General features: G+C 39.5%; 1 protein-coding gene across 7 annotated transcripts; it reads right to left on the reverse strand.

Annotated features, from left to right (window-relative positions):
• Positions 1 to 1,609: 1,609 nt before the first annotated feature.
• LOC131312689 (uncharacterized) lies at positions 1,610 to 20,392 on the reverse strand. Of its 7 annotated transcripts, none has more exons than XM_058340620.1 (7): positions 9,042 to 9,258; positions 8,670 to 8,769; positions 7,621 to 7,802; positions 5,872 to 6,856; positions 4,760 to 4,863; positions 3,693 to 3,845; positions 1,610 to 2,892 (listed from the first exon to the last, which is right to left on the reverse strand). In XM_058340620.1, the coding sequence occupies exons 5-7, from the start codon at positions 4,831 to 4,833 to the stop codon at positions 1,941 to 1,943; spliced, it is 1,179 nt and encodes a 392-aa protein (XP_058196603.1). In that variant the 5' UTR covers positions 4,834 to 4,863; positions 5,872 to 6,856; positions 7,621 to 7,802; positions 8,670 to 8,769; positions 9,042 to 9,258; the 3' UTR covers positions 1,610 to 1,940. The 7 variants fall into 7 exon arrangements, with proteins under 7 accessions (XP_058196603.1, XP_058196602.1, XP_058196604.1 ...); XM_058340619.1 differs by having other exon boundaries at positions 7,612 to 7,802; XM_058340621.1 differs by lacking the exons at positions 8,670 to 8,769; positions 9,042 to 9,258 and adding an exon at positions 17,584 to 17,714 and having other exon boundaries at positions 7,612 to 7,802.
• Between the last annotated feature and the right edge of the window lie 222 nt (positions 20,393 to 20,614).

A 20,614-nucleotide genomic window follows, 5' to 3' on the forward strand; every position in this document is an offset into this window, starting at 1 on the left:
AAGCAAAGAACAAAATCTATCGTCTTTACTTCATTATCTTCTTTCTAGAATATCTGTTTGGGAGGCAAGAAAATGGCAAGAATTGAAGAGAAAAACACGCAGAGATCAACACCAAGAATCTAATCATGTTCTTTGCATGCAAGTAGAAACATATCAGTATGTACTGCATATATGCTTATCAAACTAAACATGTTCTTAATATCATCAGTTTTCTTGGTGAAGAACTAGACAATACACCCACTCAAACCCTTGAACGTGCAACAAACCCAACTAATGATTCCACTGTCAGAGATGGTAGAACACATTACAAGAAAACAGAAGGATTGAAAAGAGCAACCCTACTGATGACACCATCAAACTACACATGCTATTTGCATGCAAGTAAAGCATATCATTATGTAGGCATATATGCATATACCAAAGTGTGCGTGGATGTATTAACCCTTAAATACAATGAGTTTTCTTGGAAAATAACAAAGTGTCACTATGTCAGGCACTTACCCCAACTCTATTTCTATTCCGGGTTCCTCCGTAGTCGAAATTTCAGGCGCCTTTCCATGTGCGGAAACTGTTGGTTTAGATGAGGACGATGCATGTTCTTCTGAGGGCTCCTTCCCTTTTCTGGGTGTACCAATGCCGGACGATGCATGTTCTTCTAAGGGCTCCTTTCCTTCTCTATGTGTACGAATGCCTCTGTTTTCAGACATTTTTCTTGATGCTTTCTTGAATATCCGGAGAGAGAGAGAGAGAGAGAGAGAGAGAGAGAGAGAGAGAGAGAGAGAGAGAGAGAGAGGGCTTTGTTCTGTGGAGGTGGAGGTGAATATGTAGGTGTCAGTATGAGCCTTTATAAGGCAGGCTAATAACGGTTATTGCAGTTATAAGTTGTAGCACTTATCCACTTGGGATTATAGACTACAGGATCCTGTACGTATCCATTCCTTACAGGTGAGAGAAAATTGAATTTTAGAATCACATGAAAATATTAGAATTCTAAAATGAGTATTGGCAAATCTGAGTACAGAAGAATTAAATTCTTAGGTATAGGCCATTTCTTTTCAATTTTGAGGAATTTATGGAATTGTATTTGTTGAGGCCTAATAAGTCACCTATAGTAAAAGAGTTCGAAAGTTAAAAGCAAAGCATAAAGCGACAATTGAGAGCGAAAAAATTCACCGGAAAATCATGTCACCTAGGCTCCGACTTCAATTGTAACTCCTTATCAAAGAGCTAATTAAACAAGGTAGTAAGAATAAAGGATTAGAAGAATCTGGTGAATTTTTTTTTTTTGGTAAATGTCAATTTTATTCACCAAAACTCCATGAACAAGAAGGACTCTTTCCTTGCACAAAAGAGAAAACAAAGCTCCTACAAGGAGCAACACAGAAACAAAGAGAAACAACAAATAGCTAGCCCAACATCAGGAATCAAACTGCTGGTGAAATATTGTTTTGATCGGCATACTGTTTTGATCTTTGCCGTTTAAATTATCAACTCATAACTTCGAATAGCTCCCATAAGTTTAGTTGGTGCATTCGCATCTTCCATTGGAGTCCAAAACCCCCCAGACAAAAAAAAACAGTAGTAGACTAGTAGTCGATTATGATTTCTGGGTCCATCAGAAAAGAAAAAGTTCAGAAAAAATAAAGAAGAAGAAAGAAACCAAAACTCCAAACAGCAGTCGCCGATTATGATTGAGTTTTTACCCATTCAAACAGGACAGAGAAATGCTTCGATATTATTACAATCAACAATCAGAGTGTCATCGGCAATCATCTGCAAACACTGTTCACTATCTTCTACAGAGCTAGCTACTACTAGAAACTACCATTTCGTCCTTCCGTCTACCTCAGGAATTTACAAGGAGAATCTGTAATCAAAATTTCGTTGAATGATTATCCTTTCCTACTTGGTCAAAATCGCCACTGTTGCTACTTTCTTGTTCATGACTCCTCTGTCCTTGCATTGCTTTTCAACGCCATACAGCAATCTCCAAAACCAAATTTCCACCTCGTGAGGCCCCCACTGCTACTCCCTCCTCCGCCATCACCCTGTCTGTTGCCGCCTCTGTCTGCTCCTCCTCCATCATCACCCTCCCTGTCACCCCCTCGATCCTTGCTATCATCTACTGCTGCAGTCCTTGATTCAGTCAGATCAGCACGTCCTTTCACAAATCCAACAAGGAAGTGATGCAAGTTCAAAGAAAGCTGGTCAGCTTTGTAAAACCTAATTGTATCCCCTTCTACCAAATGGCACTCAGTGATGAATTCCTCCATCATAAGCCGGAAAAGACCCTGAAAGCATCCTTTTTTCATGCGCCATTCACCGTTCCGCTCATCAGTAACGTAAAGCCTCTCCATGTGATGTGTTTTAGCTGGGATTCGAACTGCGGGGAAATGACTCTTTACTACTTTCGTGGGAATGAAGAGACTTTTGCACAGGATGTCCACATCAGTCAACAGCAGCTCAAACAGGAAATTTTCAGGGTTCAATTCATGGATGATCCCTGGATACCTTTGTTTCGCAAGTTCAACCAAGTAACAGTTATTGTAACAAACTGGTAAAGGTTTGTAGAAATGAATCACATCCATACCATCCAACGGGTTCCGCAAAAGAAAACTCTGCCAATTGCTATCCATGACAAAGAAACACTCCGACCCAAGATATTTCAGTGTCATAGGCGAATCTCTGTTTTGAGTGTCTGTGATCTCCATCTTCTCCTCGTAAGTTTCCTGACGATTGGCTAGAGAGGGGAAATATTTCAAAGCTGCTTCCACAGGAATTAGGAGCCTGCCTAGATAAACAATACGCGGACTCACTAACACTTCAAAGAGAAAACTTCTCATATTTTCACCAACTTTGGTTGGTAAGCCAGAAATCATAGCAGTTCTAGATCTGCATAAGAGAAGAACATAGTGAATAAGCTCATTGACCATGGAAATTGGCAAAACAATACAGCTTAGCCTAAAACACATCAAGGTCAAAATTAAGTGAGTATATGTACCATGAAACATTCACTAGACCTACTGATCTCCATCGAGAAAAAAGAAAGATTTGCAAAGAAGATCTATGATCCTTCAAGTTTTATTTGTTTTTTCTCAACAAGACCAAGTGTTGGAATAATTGATATGTGAAGGGATTTTACCAAGGAAAAGGAAAACAAAGAAATAATTTTAGCTTCTTTACTTCATTGTCTTCTTTCCTTTTTCTTTCACTCCAAACGTAGCACATGTTGTCTATGTCCATGAAACAAAACAATCTGTTCTTTCCAAGCAAACTGAAGATTAATGTAGTTGTGATAAAACTTATCTAGGGATTTCTCAATGATTTCAATCAGTGAATCCACACACACAAAAGCACCTTATTTTCCAGAGCTAATACATGCACTGTAGCCCTTGAACGTGCAACAAACTCAATTAATGACGTCTATCATTCCACTGGCAAAGAATCAAAGATGGTAGAATATAGGTAAAAACAAAAGCTTGAGAACCCTAGAATCTGTATGGGAGGAAAGAAAACAGAAGAATTGAAAAGAAAAAACCCCACGGATAACACCAATAAACCACACATGCTCTTTGCAAGCAAGTAAAAACATAACATAGGTATGGCATATATGCATATCGAAGTGTCTGTGGATGTATAAAACCTCAAATACCATGAGTTTTCTTGGGAAAGAACTAGAATCCGGTGCTTACCCCAACTCTAATTCTTCTTCAGGTTCCTCCACATTCGAAATGTCAAGCGTTCCTATATGCTGAAGACGATGCATGTCCTTCCCCAACGTTTGAGATGAAGGCGATGCATGTCCTTCTAAGGGCTCCTTCCCTTCTCTGCTTGTACCAATGCCTCTGTTGTCAGACAAATGTCAAAATTAAGTGAGTACAGAAACCATGAAACATTCACAAGACACACAAAAAAAAAAAAAAAAAGATTTGGAAAGAAGATCTATGATCCTTCACGCTTTATTTGTTTGGTTTTTTCTCAACATGACCAACTGTTGGGATCATGGCTAGGTGGAGGGATTTTACCAAGGAAAAGCAAAATAGTCAAGAAACCAAAGAAACAAATTTAGTTTCTTGAGTTCATAGTCTTTTTCCTTTTTGTTTCACTCCAATCGTAGCACATGTTGTCTATGTCCATGAAACAAAACAATCTGTTCTTTCCTAGGAACCCAAGATTAATGTTTGCTGTGATAAAGCTTCTCTAGGGCTTTCTCAATGATTTCACTCAGTGAATCCATGCACACAAAAGCACCTGATTTCCTGCGCTAGTACATGCACTCTAGCCCTTGAACATTGAACAAACCGACGAACTTTGAAATTTTACCATTCCAAGATAAAGATGCATGAAAATAGAAGAAATAAGAATTGAAAAAAAGAAAGAAGGAAAATATCCACCACCGCCCACACAATATCACCTGATTTTCCTGAGCTAGTAGTACATGCACTCTAGCCCTTGAACGTTCAACAAACTCAATCAATGAATTCTATCATTCCACTGTCATAGATGGTAGAATACAGGTAAAAATAGGAGGTTGAGAACTTGAGAACCCTAGAATCAATATGGGAGGCAAGAAAACAGAAGAATTGCAAAGAAAAAACCCCACTGATAACATCAATAAACTACCAATGCTCTTTGCAAGCAAGTAAAAATATAACATTGGTGTATGACATATCACATATGTGCATATCAAAGTGTCCGTGGATTGTATAAAACCTCAAATACCATGAGTTTTCTTGGAAAAGAACTATCCGGTGCTTACCCCAACACCAATTCTTCTTCGGATTCCTCCACATTCGAAATGTCAAGCCTTCCTGTACAATGAAGACGATGCATGTCCTTCTAAGGACTCCTTCCCTTCTCTGCCTGTACCAATGCCTCTGATGTCAGACATTTTTTCTTGATGCTTTCTTGACTATGCTAATTAAGTAGTGTGTGTGTGCGTGTGTGTGTGTGTGAGAGAGAGAGAGGCTTTGTTCTTTGGAGTCGGTTGGGTATATAGGTGTTAGAATGAGACTTTAGAATGCAGGCTAAATAACGGTTATTGCAGTTATAAGTCGTAGCACTTATAAACTTGGAGGCTTTATCATCTTTCCCAAACAACCACAAACCGTTACAATTAAACTGGGATAATACTAGGATACTGGATGATCCAATACATATCCTTGCAAATGGGTATATCCTAACTGGGACAATAAGATACAGGATCATACCATATGTATATCCTGTCATTGTGCTAAAGGCAGACAAATTGGAAAATCCAAAAATACAGTCTCTTTTTGTTTTTTTTGCTATAAGCACCACAAAAAACAAAAACCCAATGTATCACGAAATCCATTTAATTTCCCAGAAATCCCTCAATTAAGAAATAAAATCGGAGATCCAAACCTTTTCATTTCTTCATCAGTTCGCTTTTTTCTTTTTCTGTTTTTCTCTTCTGGAGCTTAAAGCGAACCTTCCATTTATTTGACATTGGAGTCCAAAAAAAAAAAAGAAAAAGAAAAAAGGACATCGGAGTCCAAAACCCAAAAAAAAAAAAAACAGTGGAGAAAAATTTGCCCTCCAAAACTCATTGCATTAGCTTATAATTTCTGGGTCCATCCAAAAAGAAAAAGTTCAGAAAAAACAAAGAAGAAGAAAGAAACCTAGACTCCAAACAGTAGTCGTCCATTATGATTGAGTTTTTAACAATTCAAAAGGGACAGGGAAAAGCTTCGATGTTATCACAATCAACAATCAGAGTGTCATCGGCAAACACTGTTCACTATCTTCTGCAGAGCTAGCTACTAGAAACTACCATTTAGTCCTTCCGTCTACCTCAGGAATTTACAAGGAGAATCTGGAATCAAAATTCCGTTGAATGACTATACTTACCTACTTGGTCGAAATCGGCACTGTTGCTACTTCTTGTTCATGACTCCTCTGTCCTTGCATTGCTTTTCAACGCCATACAGCAATCTCCAAAACCAAATTTCTACCTCGTGTGGCCCGCACAGCTACTCCCTCCACCATAACCCTGTCTGTTGCCGCCTCTGTCTGCTCCTCCTACACCATCACCCTCCCTGTCACCACCTCGATCCATGCTATCATCTACTGTTGCAGTCCTTGATTCAGTCGGATCACCATGTCCTTTCACAAATCCAATAAGGAAGTGATGCAAGTTTAAAGAAGGCTGGTCAGCTTTGTAAAACCTAATTGTATCCCCTTCTATCAAATGGCGCTCAGTGATGAATTCCTCCATCATAAGCCGGAAAAGACCTCGAAAACATGCAATTTGCATGCGCCATTCACCATTCCGCTCATCAGTAAAGTAAAGCCTCTCCATGTGATGTGTTTTAGCTGGAATTCGAACTGCGGGGAAATGACTCTTTACTTCTTTCGTGGGAATGAAGAGACTTTTACACAGAATGTCCACATCAGTCAACGGCAGCTCAAACAGGAAATTTTCAGGGTTCAATTCATGGATGATTCCCGGAAACCTTCATTTGGCAAGTTCAACCAGGTCACAGTTATTGTAACAAACCGGTAAGGTTTGTAGAAACGAATCACATCCATACCATCCAAAGGGTTCCGCAAAAGAAAACTCTACCAATTGCTAACCGTAACGAAGAAACTCTCCCACCTAAGATATTTCACTGTCATAGGCCAATCTCTGTTTAGAGTGGCTGTGATCTCTATCTTCTCCTCGTAAGTTTCCTCACGATTGGCTAGAGGAGGGAAATATTTCAAAGCTGCTACCACAGGAATTAGGAGCCTGCCTAGATAAACATTACGCGGAGTCACGAACAGTTCAAAGAGAAAATTTCCAATATTTTCACCGACTTTGGTTGGTAAGCCAGAAATCATAGCAGTTCCAGATCTGCATAAGAGAAGAACATAGTGAATAAGCCAATTCACCATGGAAATTGGCAAAACAAAACAGCTTAGCTTAAAACACATCAAGGTCAAAATTAAGTGAGTATAGAAACCATGAAACATTCACTAGACCTACTGATCTCCATCAAGACAAAAGAAAGATTTCGAAAGAAGATCTATGATCCTTCAAGCTTTATTTGTTTTTTCTCAATATGCCCAAGTGATGGAATAATTGATATGTGGAGGGATTTTACCAAGGGAAAGGAAAACAAAGAAATAGTTTTAGCTTCTTTACTTCATTGTCTTATTTCCTTTTTCTTTCACTCCAAACGTAGCACATGTTGTCTATGTCCATGAAACAAAACAATCTGTTATTTCCATGAAAACCGAAGATTAATGTAGGCATGTAGCTGTGATTAAACTTCTCTAGGGATTTCTTAATGATTTCAATCATTGAATCCACGCACACAAAAGTACCTGATTTTCCAGAGCTAATACATGCACTGTAGCCCTTGAACGTGCAACAAACTCAATTAATGATGTCTTTCATTCCACGGTCGAAGAATCAAAGATGAATACAGGTAAAAACAAAAGGTTGAGAACCCTAGAATCTGTATGGGAGGCAAGAAAACGGAAGAATTGAAAAGAAAAAACCCCATGGATAACACCAATAAACTACACATGCTCTTTGCACCCAAGTAAAAACATAACATAGGTATGGCATATATGCATATCAAAGAGTCTGTGGATGTATGAAACCTCAAATACCACGAGTTTTCTTGGTAAAGAACTAGAATCCGATGCTTATCCCATCTCTTGTTCCTCCAACATTCGAAATGTCAAGCCTTCCTTTACGCTGAAGACAATGCATGTCCTTCCCCAACGTTTGAGATGGAGACGATGCATGTCCTTCTAAGGGCTCCTTCCCTTCTCTGCTTGTACCAATGTCTCTGTTGTCAGACAAAGGTCAAAATTAAGTGAGTACAGAAACAATGAAACATTCACTAGACAGAAAAAGAAAGATTTGGAAAGAAGATCTATGATCCGTCATGCGTTATTTGTTCATTTTTTCTCGACATGACCAACTGTTGGGATCGTGGAAATGTGGAGGGATTTTACCAAGGGAAAGCAAAATGATCAAGAAACCAAAGAAATAAATTTAGCTTCTTGACTTCATTATCTTTTTCCTTTTTGTTTCACTCCAATCGTAGCACATGTTGTATATATCCATGAAACAAAACAATCTGTTCTTTCCAAGAAAACACCAAGATTAATGTAGCTGTGATAAAGCTTCTCTAGGGCTTTCTCAATGATTTCAATCAGTGAATCCACGCACACAAAACACCTGATTTTCCTGAGCTAGTACATGCCCTGTAGCCCTCGAACATTGAGCAAACCAATGAACTGAGGAATTTTACCATTCCAATGTCAAAGATGCAAGAAAATAGAAGAAATAAGAATTGAGAAAAAAGAAAAGGAAAAATACCCACCACCACCCGTACATGCATTCTAACCCGTGAACGTGCAACAAACTCAATCAATGAATTCTATCATTCCACTGTCATAGATGGTAGAATACAGGTAGAAATAGAAGGTTGAGAACTTGAGAACCCTAGAATCTATATGGCCGCAAGAAAACAGAAGAATTGAAAAGAAAAACCCACTGATAACGCCAATAAACTACCAATGCACTTTCCAAGCAAGTAAAAACATAACATTGGTACGACATATATGCATATCAATTATCAAAGTGTCCGTGGATGTATAAAACCTCAAATACCATGAGTTTTCTTGGAAAAGAACTATCCGGTGCTTACCCCAACTCTAATTCTTCTTCAGATTCCTCCACATTCAAAATGTCAAGCCTTCCTGTACGATGAATACGATGCATGTCCTTCTAAAGACTCCTTCCCTTCTCTGCATGTAGCAATGCCTCTGATGTCAGACATTTTTTCTTGATGCTTTCTTGAATAAGCTAATTAAGTAGAGAGAGAGAGAGAGAGAGAGAGAGAGAGAGAGAGAGGGCTTTGTTCTTTGGAGTGGGTTGGGTATATCCTAACCGGGTTTTTTTTTTTTTTTTTTTTCTATAAGCACCAAAAAAAAGAAAAGCCCAGTCTATGACGAAATCTATTTAATCTCCCATAAATCCCTCAATTCAGGAACGAAGGCGGACTGTAAATAATCCAAACCTTTTCAATTCTTCATCAGTTCGCTTCTTCTTCTTTTTGTTGCTTTTCTCTTCTGGCACATAAAGCCCTTCTTCTTTACCGTCGTGTTGAATTCCACAGTAGGGAGAAGCCTCTCCGGCGCCACAAGCTGGCCTATTTCGGCGACGGTCGGCAGTCTACCCGGTGACATTTTGCTTCCAACGAAAACCCTAATATCGTCAATTTCGAACGTTGGGCACTAGAGAGAGAGAGAGAATCGTAGCTCGAATAACTCGGGTTTTATATGCCAAAGTATGGTCGCGTTTGCAAAGCGCGAGTTCTTGGCTACTCACACTTCACAATTTGAACGTGCGAAGTGTGTTTAACACAGTCATGCAACATTGGTAATCAAATATGAACTTGTTTCAGGTTTATTTAAACGATCTGAATCGTTCATGTTGTAAAACTTACCAAGAACTCTAAACATGGTGAAATTAATTGTATTAGGAAACGAAGAAGTATCTCATCGCGAAGTAAAATAAAGCTATTACGTTTATAATGATGGGTTAGGTTACATTGAACCAAATCCAAAATCCAAAATAAACGATCACACACGGAGTCAGAAGACCAATGACCTTAAGTCCTTAATGATGATGTCCAATACACCACTTCAAGATGCGAAATTAGATTCTCAGTAGTCAATCAAAAATTTGTGAAATCTATTTCGTTTTTTCCATGATCTAAATCATTCACATTGTGTAAATCATTGGAATGTTTGTTCTAGTGAAAATTGGTGGTGATAAAATGCAAACAAGTATCTCATCAGGAGGAATTAGAAGGGATCTAGGCTTATATTCTTGAGATTGGCCACACTGAATCAGACCCGAGATACTCGACGACCTTCACGACGATGTTGTTTTTATTACTCGCTGGCTCGAGGATGGAACACTCGACGCGTGTTGTGATCGACAAGAAGTTTGGAGTTTTTGGACTTTCCACCCGAGGGCTCTCGGGATTAGTTAAAGTATATGTAATATAGGCGTAACCAGACGCCCAGGTTACGAAACAAAGAAAAGCACCCGCACTGCAACATGGTTATGAATTTTTGTTTCTAATAGTAGTTTGTATATCTATAAAATGGTGACAAATTAAATGGCTGCTTGATTCCTATTTCCCTTTTTTTTAGTTCTTCGTGACATTTGGTGATGTGGGTTGTTGGGCATGGTGAATGTTTCATTCTTGATTTTGGAGTAATATGATTTTTTTTAAAACTATTTTGGCATTATCATTACTCGTTCTTTTTTTTGGGTCTAGTTTGGCAGATGACTGAATGTTTGCCGCAACTGTCACTGTCATAACTGGAATTATTTCCTCTTCCACCTTGTCGATGTTGTGAGTGGCCGTTGGCATTGCGGCCGTTTTGTCTGGACTTTGCAAAACCTTTGCCTTTGGAACTGAAAAAATCTTGGCCCTGAAAAAAAAATTGGTCTTGTTTTTGGCATTATTTTTCTGTCTGGAAAAGGCTATATTTTGCTGAGCCTCAACTTGAATATCAGAATCGTAGAGACCCGTTTGAGTCTCATAGCTTGGAAGGAGTGGAATCAGAACATTGAACGATGGCATTGGAGGTTTCAACATTGTGGTTGTGAAAGACTCGTATCGAGGTGGCCCAAGACCTTGAAGTAACCAAAAACTCTTGGTTCTATCATTTGCCGGACAGCCTATTGCACATAAGTCATCACAACAAAAGCTTTTGAACTTGCTCAAATAGTCATTGAGTGAAGAGAAATCTTGCCTTTTTGGCATTTGGCATTGTTGAGTTTCTTGTGAGTTTCGGGCAAAAAAATTCTCTAAAGTAACCCGTACCTCTGCGGAGCTGCTTAAACCCACCACCGTGCCAAGAACTTCCTCTGAGATAGATCCGGCAATCCAGCCACGAATCAATCGATCAGACGTCCTCCATAACACAAAGTCAGGATTCGGCATCTCCTCCTTGCCACCATCCGTTGATTTCTCCGGTGCAGAGATGATTGGTGCAGGAACCGAGTACTCGCCATCCACAAAGGTGGAGAGGGATGCCATAGGTGCAAAAGAAAAATGAATCGAAGGCAAGTATTTTAGAGTAAAATTCTCTCTCACGAATATGGAGAGATTGTATTGCTTTTATACAATGGTACAAAAGCACAAATATATACAAAAGGAGATTAAAGGACAACTATAGCTATCAGATAGTCCTAGCCTTGATCCAATTCTTTATCATGTTTAGTGCCGAGCGGGTACCACGTGGTGCCTGTATCCGAGCCGTCTATTTCGATTTTGGACCGCTCAGATTTAGAGAGAGCAAGAGGAGAGAGAGTGTTTCAATCTGGGCCATTCAATACACTTTTGGACGGCCCGAATGTGTTGCTCGGGTACCACATCGGCCGGGTGATGTGTACCCACCCGGCACCCAAAAATTTCTCTATTCTTTGGGGCTTGTAAATGTTTCGCAAACAACCACAAACTGTTGTAAATCCTAAAAATGGGTTAAAAAAAATAGTTTTCTTCCTAGGTTTTGAACCACCACTAAAAAATGGCGAATTTGTGATGGAATTTATTAATTTTCCCTGAAATCCCTCACTTCGTAAATACAGGTTAAACAGCACGTATGAAAAAATTTCAGATTACTGAACATGAGGTGATTCAATTTCAGCGCCAGAAGAATCCGTATGTATGCAGCGGTCGACATCCTGCTCGATGGCATTGTGATACCAACAAAACCCTTTAAAATCAAATCTCGCAATAGGCTGTAACAAGAGTGAGTTTAGAGTAACCGGACCAAACCAACCTTATGTCCCAATCAATTGGGGTCGGCTTAGAGTGAGTTCAGAGTGCGGATCAAAAAGAAAAAAAAAAGTTAGAGAAATTAATTTTTAGTACTCCATTAATACTTCATACTTTACTAAAATCAAATCTCGCAATAGGCTGTAACATGGTGGTGGAGGGTTGGGTGGCGGACGGTGGTTGGTGACTTGAAAAAAAATTATACTTGCGGTGAGAACTGCACGGGTAACGAAAAAGAGGACAAAGAAAATGAGATGGAGGAAGTATTGGTTAGCAACTTATTTAGCGTCTCTATACTTTCCGTTTAAATTATCAACTTATAAAAGCTCGATAAGTCTTGTTGGTGCATTCACGCCTTCCAGTCATAAGACATTGGACTCAAATTTGGCATTTTGAGACCCCTAAAACTCATTGCATTAGCTTTTATAATTTCAGTGTTGTCTACTAAATTTCAGAAACAAAAAGTTTAAAAAGAAGAAGAAATAAACCAAAACCCACAACAGAAATCATTGATCATTATCATTGAATGGGCAAGGAAGCTAGCTAGCTAGTGTGTAATGTTCATTCTAATTCCTACTGGCTTCAGACAGTCTCATTCAATGACTATTATTAATTCCTTAACTACTTGATCGAAGTCACCACTGCTGCTCCTGATACTTTCTTGATCATGATTCCTCCGTCCTTGCATTGCTTTTCTTCAATGCCATACAGCAACCTCCAAGACCAAATTTCCACCACTTGCGGCCACCGCTGCGACGCCCTCCTTCAACATGACCCTGTCCGTTGCCGCTTCTATCTGCTCCATCACCCTCTCTGTTGTAACCGCCTCGATCTGTGTTATCATTTACTGCTGCAGTCCCTGATTCAGTCGGATCACCACGTTCTGTCACGAATCCAATGAGAAAGTGACGCGAGTTCATAGAAGGCTGCAGGTCAGCTTTGTAAAACCCAATTGTATCTCCTTCTCCCAAATTGCGCTCAGTGATGAATTCCTCCATCATAAGCTGGAAAATACCCTCAGTGATGAATTCCTCCATCATAAGCCGGAAAATACCTCGACAGCACACAATCTTAACGCAATGCTGACGGTTTCGATCATCAGTAAAATAAAGCCTCTCCATGTGATGTGTTTCAGCTGCTGGGATTCCAACTGCAGGGAAATGATTGCTGACTTCTTCCGCTGGAATGAAGAGACTTTTGCGCTGGATGCCCTCATTGGTCAACGGCAGCTGAAACAGCAAATTCTCAGGATTGAATTCATGGATGATCTCAGCATAGCTTCTTTTGACAATTTCAAACAGGAAACGGTCGTTATCACAAACCGGGGAAGGTTTGTAGAAACGAATCACATCCCCAACTTCCAAATGGTACAACGTAACAAACATCTGCCAAATGCCATCCACGACGAAGCAACACTCAGACTTATCATAGGTCAGAAACATAAGCCAATCGGTGATTCGAGCTGGGTCTGAGATATGCTGCATACGTATCTTCTCCTTGTAAGTTTGACGACCGGCTAGAGAAGGGAAATATTGCAATGCTGCTTCCACAGGAATTAGGAGCCTGCCTCGAGTAACATCGCCCTGAGTCACCAACACTTCAAAGATAAAAAATACCATCTTATCACCGACTTTGGTTGGTGAGCCAGAAAACAATAAAGATCTGCATAAGAGAAGAAGAAAAGCGAGTGAGCCCATTGACCATGGTAATCGGCAGAACAATGCAGCTTAGCTTAAAACACATCCAGGCTAAATTTAAGTGATGACAGAAACCATGAAATATTCACTAGACCTCCTGTCTACTGATCTTCATGGAGAAGAAATAAAGATTCGGAAAGAAGATCAATGATCTTTCAAGCTTTATTTATACTCTCTTCTCGATGTGACTAACAATTGGGATCATGGAAATCTATCTAGCACCAGTTGTCCATGTACACGAAACAAAACAATCTGTTCTTCCTAAGAGAACGCAAGAACAATGTAGCTTCTCTAGGGGTTTCTTAATAAATTCAATCGCTGACTCCAAATTTAGCTTCTTTACTTCATCGTCTTCTTTCCTTTGCGTTCCATCCAAAAGAGGCAAAAATAATCTGTTCTTTCCAAGAAAACCCAATGGTAATGTAGCTGTGATAACGTTCTTTAGAGGTTTCTTAACGATTTCAATCACTGAATCCACCCGCGCACACAAAAGCACCTGATTTTCCAGAGCTAATATATATGTACTCTAGCCCCTGAACATCGAACAAACCCTCGAACGTGCAACAAACCCAACTAATGATTCCACTGTCAGAGATGGTAGAACACATTACAAGAAAACAGAAGGATTGAAAAGAGAAACCCTTCTGATGACACCATCAAACTACACAAGCTATTTGCATGCAAGTAAAGCATATCATTATGTAGGCATATATGCATATATCAAAGTGTGCGTGGATGTATTAACCCTTAAATACAATGAGTTTTCTTGGAAAATAACAAAGTGTCACTATGTCAGGCACTTACCCCAACTCTATTTCTATTCCGGGTTCCTCCGTAGTAGAAATTTCAGGCGCCTTTCCATGTGCAGAAACTGTTGGTTTAGATGAGGACGATGCATGTTCTTCTAAGGGCTCCTTTCCTTCTCTGGGTGTACCAATGCCGGACGATGCATGTTCTTCTAAGGGCTCCTTTCCTTCTCTGCGTGTACCAATGCCTCTGTTTTCAGACATTTTTCTTGACGCTTTCTTGATGCTTTCTTGAATATCCGGAGAGAGAGAGAGAGAGAGAGAGAGAGAGAGAGAGAGAGAGAGAGAGAGAGAGAGAGAGAGAGGGCTTTGTTCTGTGGAGGTGGGGGTGAATATGTAGGTGTCAGTATGAGCCTTTATAAGGCAGGCTAATAACGGTTATTGCAGTTATAAGTTGTAGAACTTATCCACTTGGGATTGTAGGATACAGGATCCTGTACGTATCCATTCCTTACAGGTGAGAGAAAATTGAATTTTGGAATCACATGAAAATATTAGAATTCTAACATGAGTATTGGCAAATCTTAGTACAGAAGAATTAAATTCATAGGCATAGGCCATTTCTTTTCAATTTTGAGGAATTTATGGAATTGTATTTGTTGAGGCCCAATAAGTCACCTATTGCGCGTAAGACAAAAAAAGTTCACCAATAGTAAAAGAGTTCGAAAGTTAAAATCAAAGCATAAAGCGACAATTGAGAGCAAAATTCACCGGAAAATCATGTCACCAAGGCTTCGACTTCAATTGTAACTCATTATCAAAGAGCTAATTAAACAAGGTAGTAAGAAAAAAGGATTAGAAGAAGCTGGTGAATTTTTTTTTTTGGTAAATGTCAATTTTATTTACCAAAACTCCATGAACAAGAAGGACTCAGTCCTTACACAAAAGAGAAAACAAAGCTCCTACAAGGAGCAACAAAGAAACAAAGAGAAACAAACTGCTGGTGAAATATTGTTTTGATCGGCTTACTGTTTTGATCTTTGCCGTTTAAATTATCAACTCATAACTTCGATTGCAGTCCAAAACCAACACACACACACACACACACACACACAAAACAGTGGAGCCAAATTTGCCCTCCAAAACTCATTGCATTAGCTTATAATTTCGGGGTCCATCAGAAAAGAATAAGTTCAGGAAAAAGAAAGAAGAAGAAAGAAACCAAAACTCCAAACAGTAGTCGTCGATTATGATTGAGTTTTTACCCATTCAAAAAGGACAGAGAAATGCTTCGATGTTATCACAATCAACAATCAGAGTATCATCGGCAAACACTGGTCGCTATCTTCTACAGAGCTAGCTACTACTAGAAACTACCATTTCATCGTTCCATCTACCACAGGAATTTACAAGGAGAATCTGGAATCAAAATTTCGTTGAATGACTATCCTTACCTACTTGGTCAAAATCGCCACTGTTGCTACTTTCTTGTTCATGACTCCTCTGTCCTTGCATTGCTTTTCAGCGCCATACAGCAATCTCCAAAACCAAATTTCCACCTCGTGCGGCCCCCACTGCTACTCCCTCCTCCTCCATCACCCTGTCTGTTGCCGCCTCTGTCTGCTCCTCCCCCTCCACCATCGCCCTCCCTGTCACTGCCTCGATCCGTGCTATCATTTACTGCTGCAGACCTTGATTCAGTCGGATCACCACGTTCTTTGACAAATCCAATAAGGAAGTGATGCGAGTTTAAAGAAGGCTGGTCAGCTTTGTAAAACCTAATTGTATCCCCTTCTACCAAATTGCGCTCAGTGATGAATTCCTCCATCATAAGCCGGAAAAGACCTCGAAAGCATGCAATTTTCATGCGCCATTCACTGTTCTGCTCATCAGTTAAGTAAAGCCTCTCCATATGATGTGTTTTAGCTGGGATTCCTACTGCGGGGAAATGACTCTTTACTTCTTTCGTGGGAATGAAGAGACTTTTGCACAGGATGTCCACATCAGTCAATGGCAGCTCAAACAGGAAATTTTCAGGGTTCAATTCATGGATGATCCCCGGATACCTTCGTTTGGCAAGTTCAACCAGGTAACAGTTATTGTAGCAAACCGGTAAAGGTTTGTAGAAACGAATCACATCCATACCATCAAAATGGTTCCGCAAAAGAAAACTCTGCCAATTGCTATCCATGACGAAGAAACACTCCGACCTAAGATATTTCAGTGTCATAGACCAATCTCTGTTTTGAGTGTCTGTGATCTCTATCTTCTCCTCGTAAGTTTCCTGACGATTGGCTGGAGAAGGGAAATATTTCAAAGCTGCTTCCACAGGAATTAGGAGCCTGCCTCGATAACGATTACTCAGAGTCAATAACACTTCAAAGAGAAAAATTCCCATATTTTCACCAACTTTGGTTGGTAAGCCAGAAATCATAGCAGTTCTAGATCTGCATAAGAGAAGAACATAGTGAATAAGCTCATTGACCATGAAAATTGGCAAAACAATAGCTTAAAACACATCAAGGTCAAAGTTAAGTGAGCATAGAAACCATGAAACAATGACTAGACCTACTGATCTCCATTGAGAAAAAAGAAAGATTTGGAAAGAAAGATCTATGATCCTTCAAGCTTTATTTGTTTTTTCTCAACATGACCAACTGTTGGAATGATTGATATGTGGAGAGATTTTACCAAGGGAAAGGCAAACAAAGAAATAATTTTAGCTTCTTTACTTCATTGTCTTCTTTCCTTTTTCTTTCACTCCAAACGTAGCACATGTTGTCTATGTCCATGAAACAAAACAATAAGTTCTTTCCAAGCAAACTGAAGATTAATGTAGCTGTGATTAAACTTATCTAGGGATTTCTTAATGATTTCAATCAGTGAATCCACACACACACAAAATCACCTGATTTTCCTGAGCTAATACATGTAGCCTTGAACTTATCTAGGGATTTCTTAATGATTTCAATCAGTGAATCCACACACACACAAAATCACCTGATTTTCCTGAGCTAATACATGTAGCCCTTGAACTCAATTAATGACGTCTATCATTCCACTGGCAAAGAATCAAAGATGGTAGAATACAGGTAAAAAAAAAGCTTGAGAACCTAAGAATCTGTATGTGAGGAAAGAAAACAGAAGAATTGAAAAGAAAAAATCTCACGGATAACACCAATAAACCACACATGCTATTTGCAAGCAAGTAAAAACATAACATAGGTATGGCATATTTGCATATCAAAGTGTCTGTGGATGTATAAAACCTCAAATACCATCAGTTTTCTTGGGAAAGAACTAGAATAAGGTGCTCACCCCAACTCTAATTCTTCTTCAGGTTCCTCCATATTCGAAATGTCAAGCCTTCCTGTACGCTGAAGACGATGCATGTCCTTCCCCAACGTTTGAGATGAAGGCGATGCATGTCCTTCTAAGGGCTCCTTCCCTTCTCCGCTTGTACCAATGTCTCTGTTGTCAGACAAAGGTCAAAATTAAGTGAGTACAGAAACCATGAAACATTCACTAGACAGAAAAAGAATGATTTGGAAAGAAGATCAATGATCCTTCACGCTTTATTTGTTCGTTTTTTCTCGACATGACCAACTGTTGGGATCGTGGATATGTGGAGGGATTTTACCAAGGGAAAGCAAAATGGTGAAGAAACCAAAGAAACAAATTTAGCTTCTTGACTTCATTATCGGTTTCCTTTTTGTTTCACTCCAATCGTAGCACATGTCGTCTATGTCCACGAAACAAAACAATCTGTTCTTTCCAAGAAAACCCAAGATTAATGTAGCTGTGATAAAGCTTCTCTAGGGCTTTCTCAATGATATCAATCAGTGAATCCACGCACACAAAAGCACCTGATTTTCCTGAGCTAATACATGTAGCCCTTGAACTTATCTAGGGATTTCTTAATGATTTCAATCAGTGAATCCACACGCACACAAAATCACCTGATTTTCCTGAGCTAATACATGTAGCCCTTGAACTCAATTAATGACGTCTATTATTCCACTGGCAAAGAATCAAAGATGGTAGAATACAGGTAAAAACAAAAGCTTGAGAACCCTAGAATCTGTATGGGAGGAAAGAAAACAGAAGAATTGAAAAGAAAAAATCCCACGGATAACACCAATAAACCACACATGCTCTTTGCAAGCAAGCAAAAACATAACATATGTATGGCATATTTGCGTATCAAAGTGTTTGTGGATGTATAAAACCTCAAATACCATCAGTTTTCTTGGGAAAGAACTAGAATCCGGTGCTTACCCCAACTCTAATTCTTCTTCGGGTTCCTCCACATTCGAAATGTCAAGCCTTCCTGTACGCTGAAGACGATGCATGTCCTTCGCCAACGTTTGAGATGAAGGCGATGCATGTCCTTCTAAGGGCTCCTTCCGGACCTTCCCTTCTCTGCTTGTACAGAAACCATGAAACATTCACTAGACAGAAAAAGAAAGATTTGTAAAGAAGATCTATGATCCTTCACGCTTTATTTGTTCGTTTTTTCTCGACATAACCAACTGTTGGGATTGTGGATATGTGGAGGGATTTTAACAAGGGAAAGCAAATTGGTCAAGAAACCAAAGAAACAAATTTAGCTTCTTGACTTCATCATCTTTTTCCTTTTTGTTTCACTCCAATCGTAGCACATGTTGTCTATGTCCATGAAACAAAACAATCTGTTCTTTCCAAGAAAACCCAAGATTAATGTAGCTGTGATAAAGCTTCTCTAGGGCTCTCAATGATTTCAATCAGTGAATCCACGCACACAAAAGCACCTGATTTTCTTGAGCTAGTACATGCACTGTAGCCCTTGAACATTGAGCAAACTGATGAACTGGGGAATTTTACCATTCCAATGTCAAAGATGCAAGAAAATAGAAGAAATACGAATTGAGAAAAAAGAAAAGGAAAAATACCCACCACTACCCACACAAAATCATCTGATTTTCCTGGGCTAGTACATGCACTCTAGCCCTTAAACGTGCAACAAACTCAATTAATGAATTGTATTGTTCCACAGTCATAGATGGTAGAATACAGGTGAAAATAGAAGGTTGAGAACTTAAGAACCCTAGAATCTATATGGGAGGCAAGAAAACAGAAGAATTGAAAAGAAAAAACCCCACTGATAACACCGATAAACTATCCATGCTCTTTGCAAGCAAGTAAAAACATAACATAGGTATGGCACATATGCATATCAATGTGTCCGTTGAGGTATAAAACCTTAAACACCATGAGTTTTCTTGGAAAAGAACTATCCGGTGCTTACCTCAACTCTAATTCTTCTTCGGGTTCCTCCACATTCGAAATGTCAAGCCTTCCTGTACGCTGAAGACGATGCATGTCCTTCCCCAACGATAGAGATGAAGACAATGCATGTCCTTCTAAGTGCTCCTTCCCTTCTCTGCTTGTATCAATATCTCTGATGTCAGACATTTTTCTTGATGCTTTCTTGAATATGCTAAGTAGTTCTAGAGAGAGAGAGAGGAGGGAGGGAGGGAGGGAGAGAGACGGAGCTTTGTTCTTGGAGTGGGTTGGGTATATAGGTGTTAGTGGAGTATGAGACTTTAGAACCCAGGCTAAATAACGGTTATTGCAGTTATAAGTAGTAGCACTTATCTACTGGGGGGCTTTTATCATCTTTCCCAAACAACCACAAACCGTTACTTTTAAACGGGGATAATACTAGGATATCCTGTATATCTCCTTGCAAATGGGTATATCCTAACCGGGACAATAAGATACAGGATCATATGTATATCCACTCATTGTGCTAAAGGCAGACAAATTGGAAAATCCAAAAAAAAAAAAAAGCTTTTTTTTCCCCCTATAAGCACCACAAAAAACAAAAATCCAATGTATCACGAAATCCATTTAATTACCCATTAATCCCTCAATTAAGAAATAAAATTGGAAATCCAACCTTTTCACTTCTCATCAGTTCGCTTTTTTTCTTTTTTCTGTTTTTCTCTTCTGGCGCTTCTTCTTTACCGTCGTGTTGAATTTCACAGTAGGGAGAAGCCTCTCCGGCGCCACAAGCTGGCCTATTTCGGCGGCGGTCGGCGGTCTACCCGGTGACATTTTGCTTCCAACGAAAACCCTAATATCGTCAATTTCTAATGGTGGGCACTGGGCACTACAGAGAGAGAGAATCGTAGCTCGAATAACTCGGGTTTATATGCCCAAGTATGGTCGCGTTTGCAAAGCGCGAGTTTTGTCTATTCGTACTTCGTAGGAACCTGCGAAGTGTGTTTGAGACAGTCATTCAACATTTAGTAATCAACTATGAAGCTATATCAGGTTTATTTAAACAATCTGAATGGTTCATGTT

This window comes from Rhododendron vialii, chromosome 13a (genome assembly GCF_030253575.1).
Source record: "Rhododendron vialii isolate Sample 1 chromosome 13a, ASM3025357v1".
In the NCBI taxonomy this organism is placed as follows: Eukaryota; Viridiplantae; Streptophyta; class Magnoliopsida; order Ericales; family Ericaceae; genus Rhododendron; species Rhododendron vialii.

Bases quoted from the DNA above. Each gene is read 5' to 3' on its own strand.
- LOC131312689 (XM_058340616.1), bottom strand. From the start codon at position 18,617: ATGCATCGTCTTCAGCGTACAGGAAGGCTTGACATTTCGAATGTGGAG. The intron at 3,846-17,583 runs GTGAGCACCTTA...GTCTGACAACAG, and splicing joins GAAGAAGAATTAGAGTTGGG to AGGCATTGGTACAAGCAGAG. The intron at 2,893-3,692 runs GTAAGCACCGGA...TCTCTTATGCAG, and splicing joins GAAGAAGAATTAGAGTTGGG to ATCTAGAACTGCTATGATTT.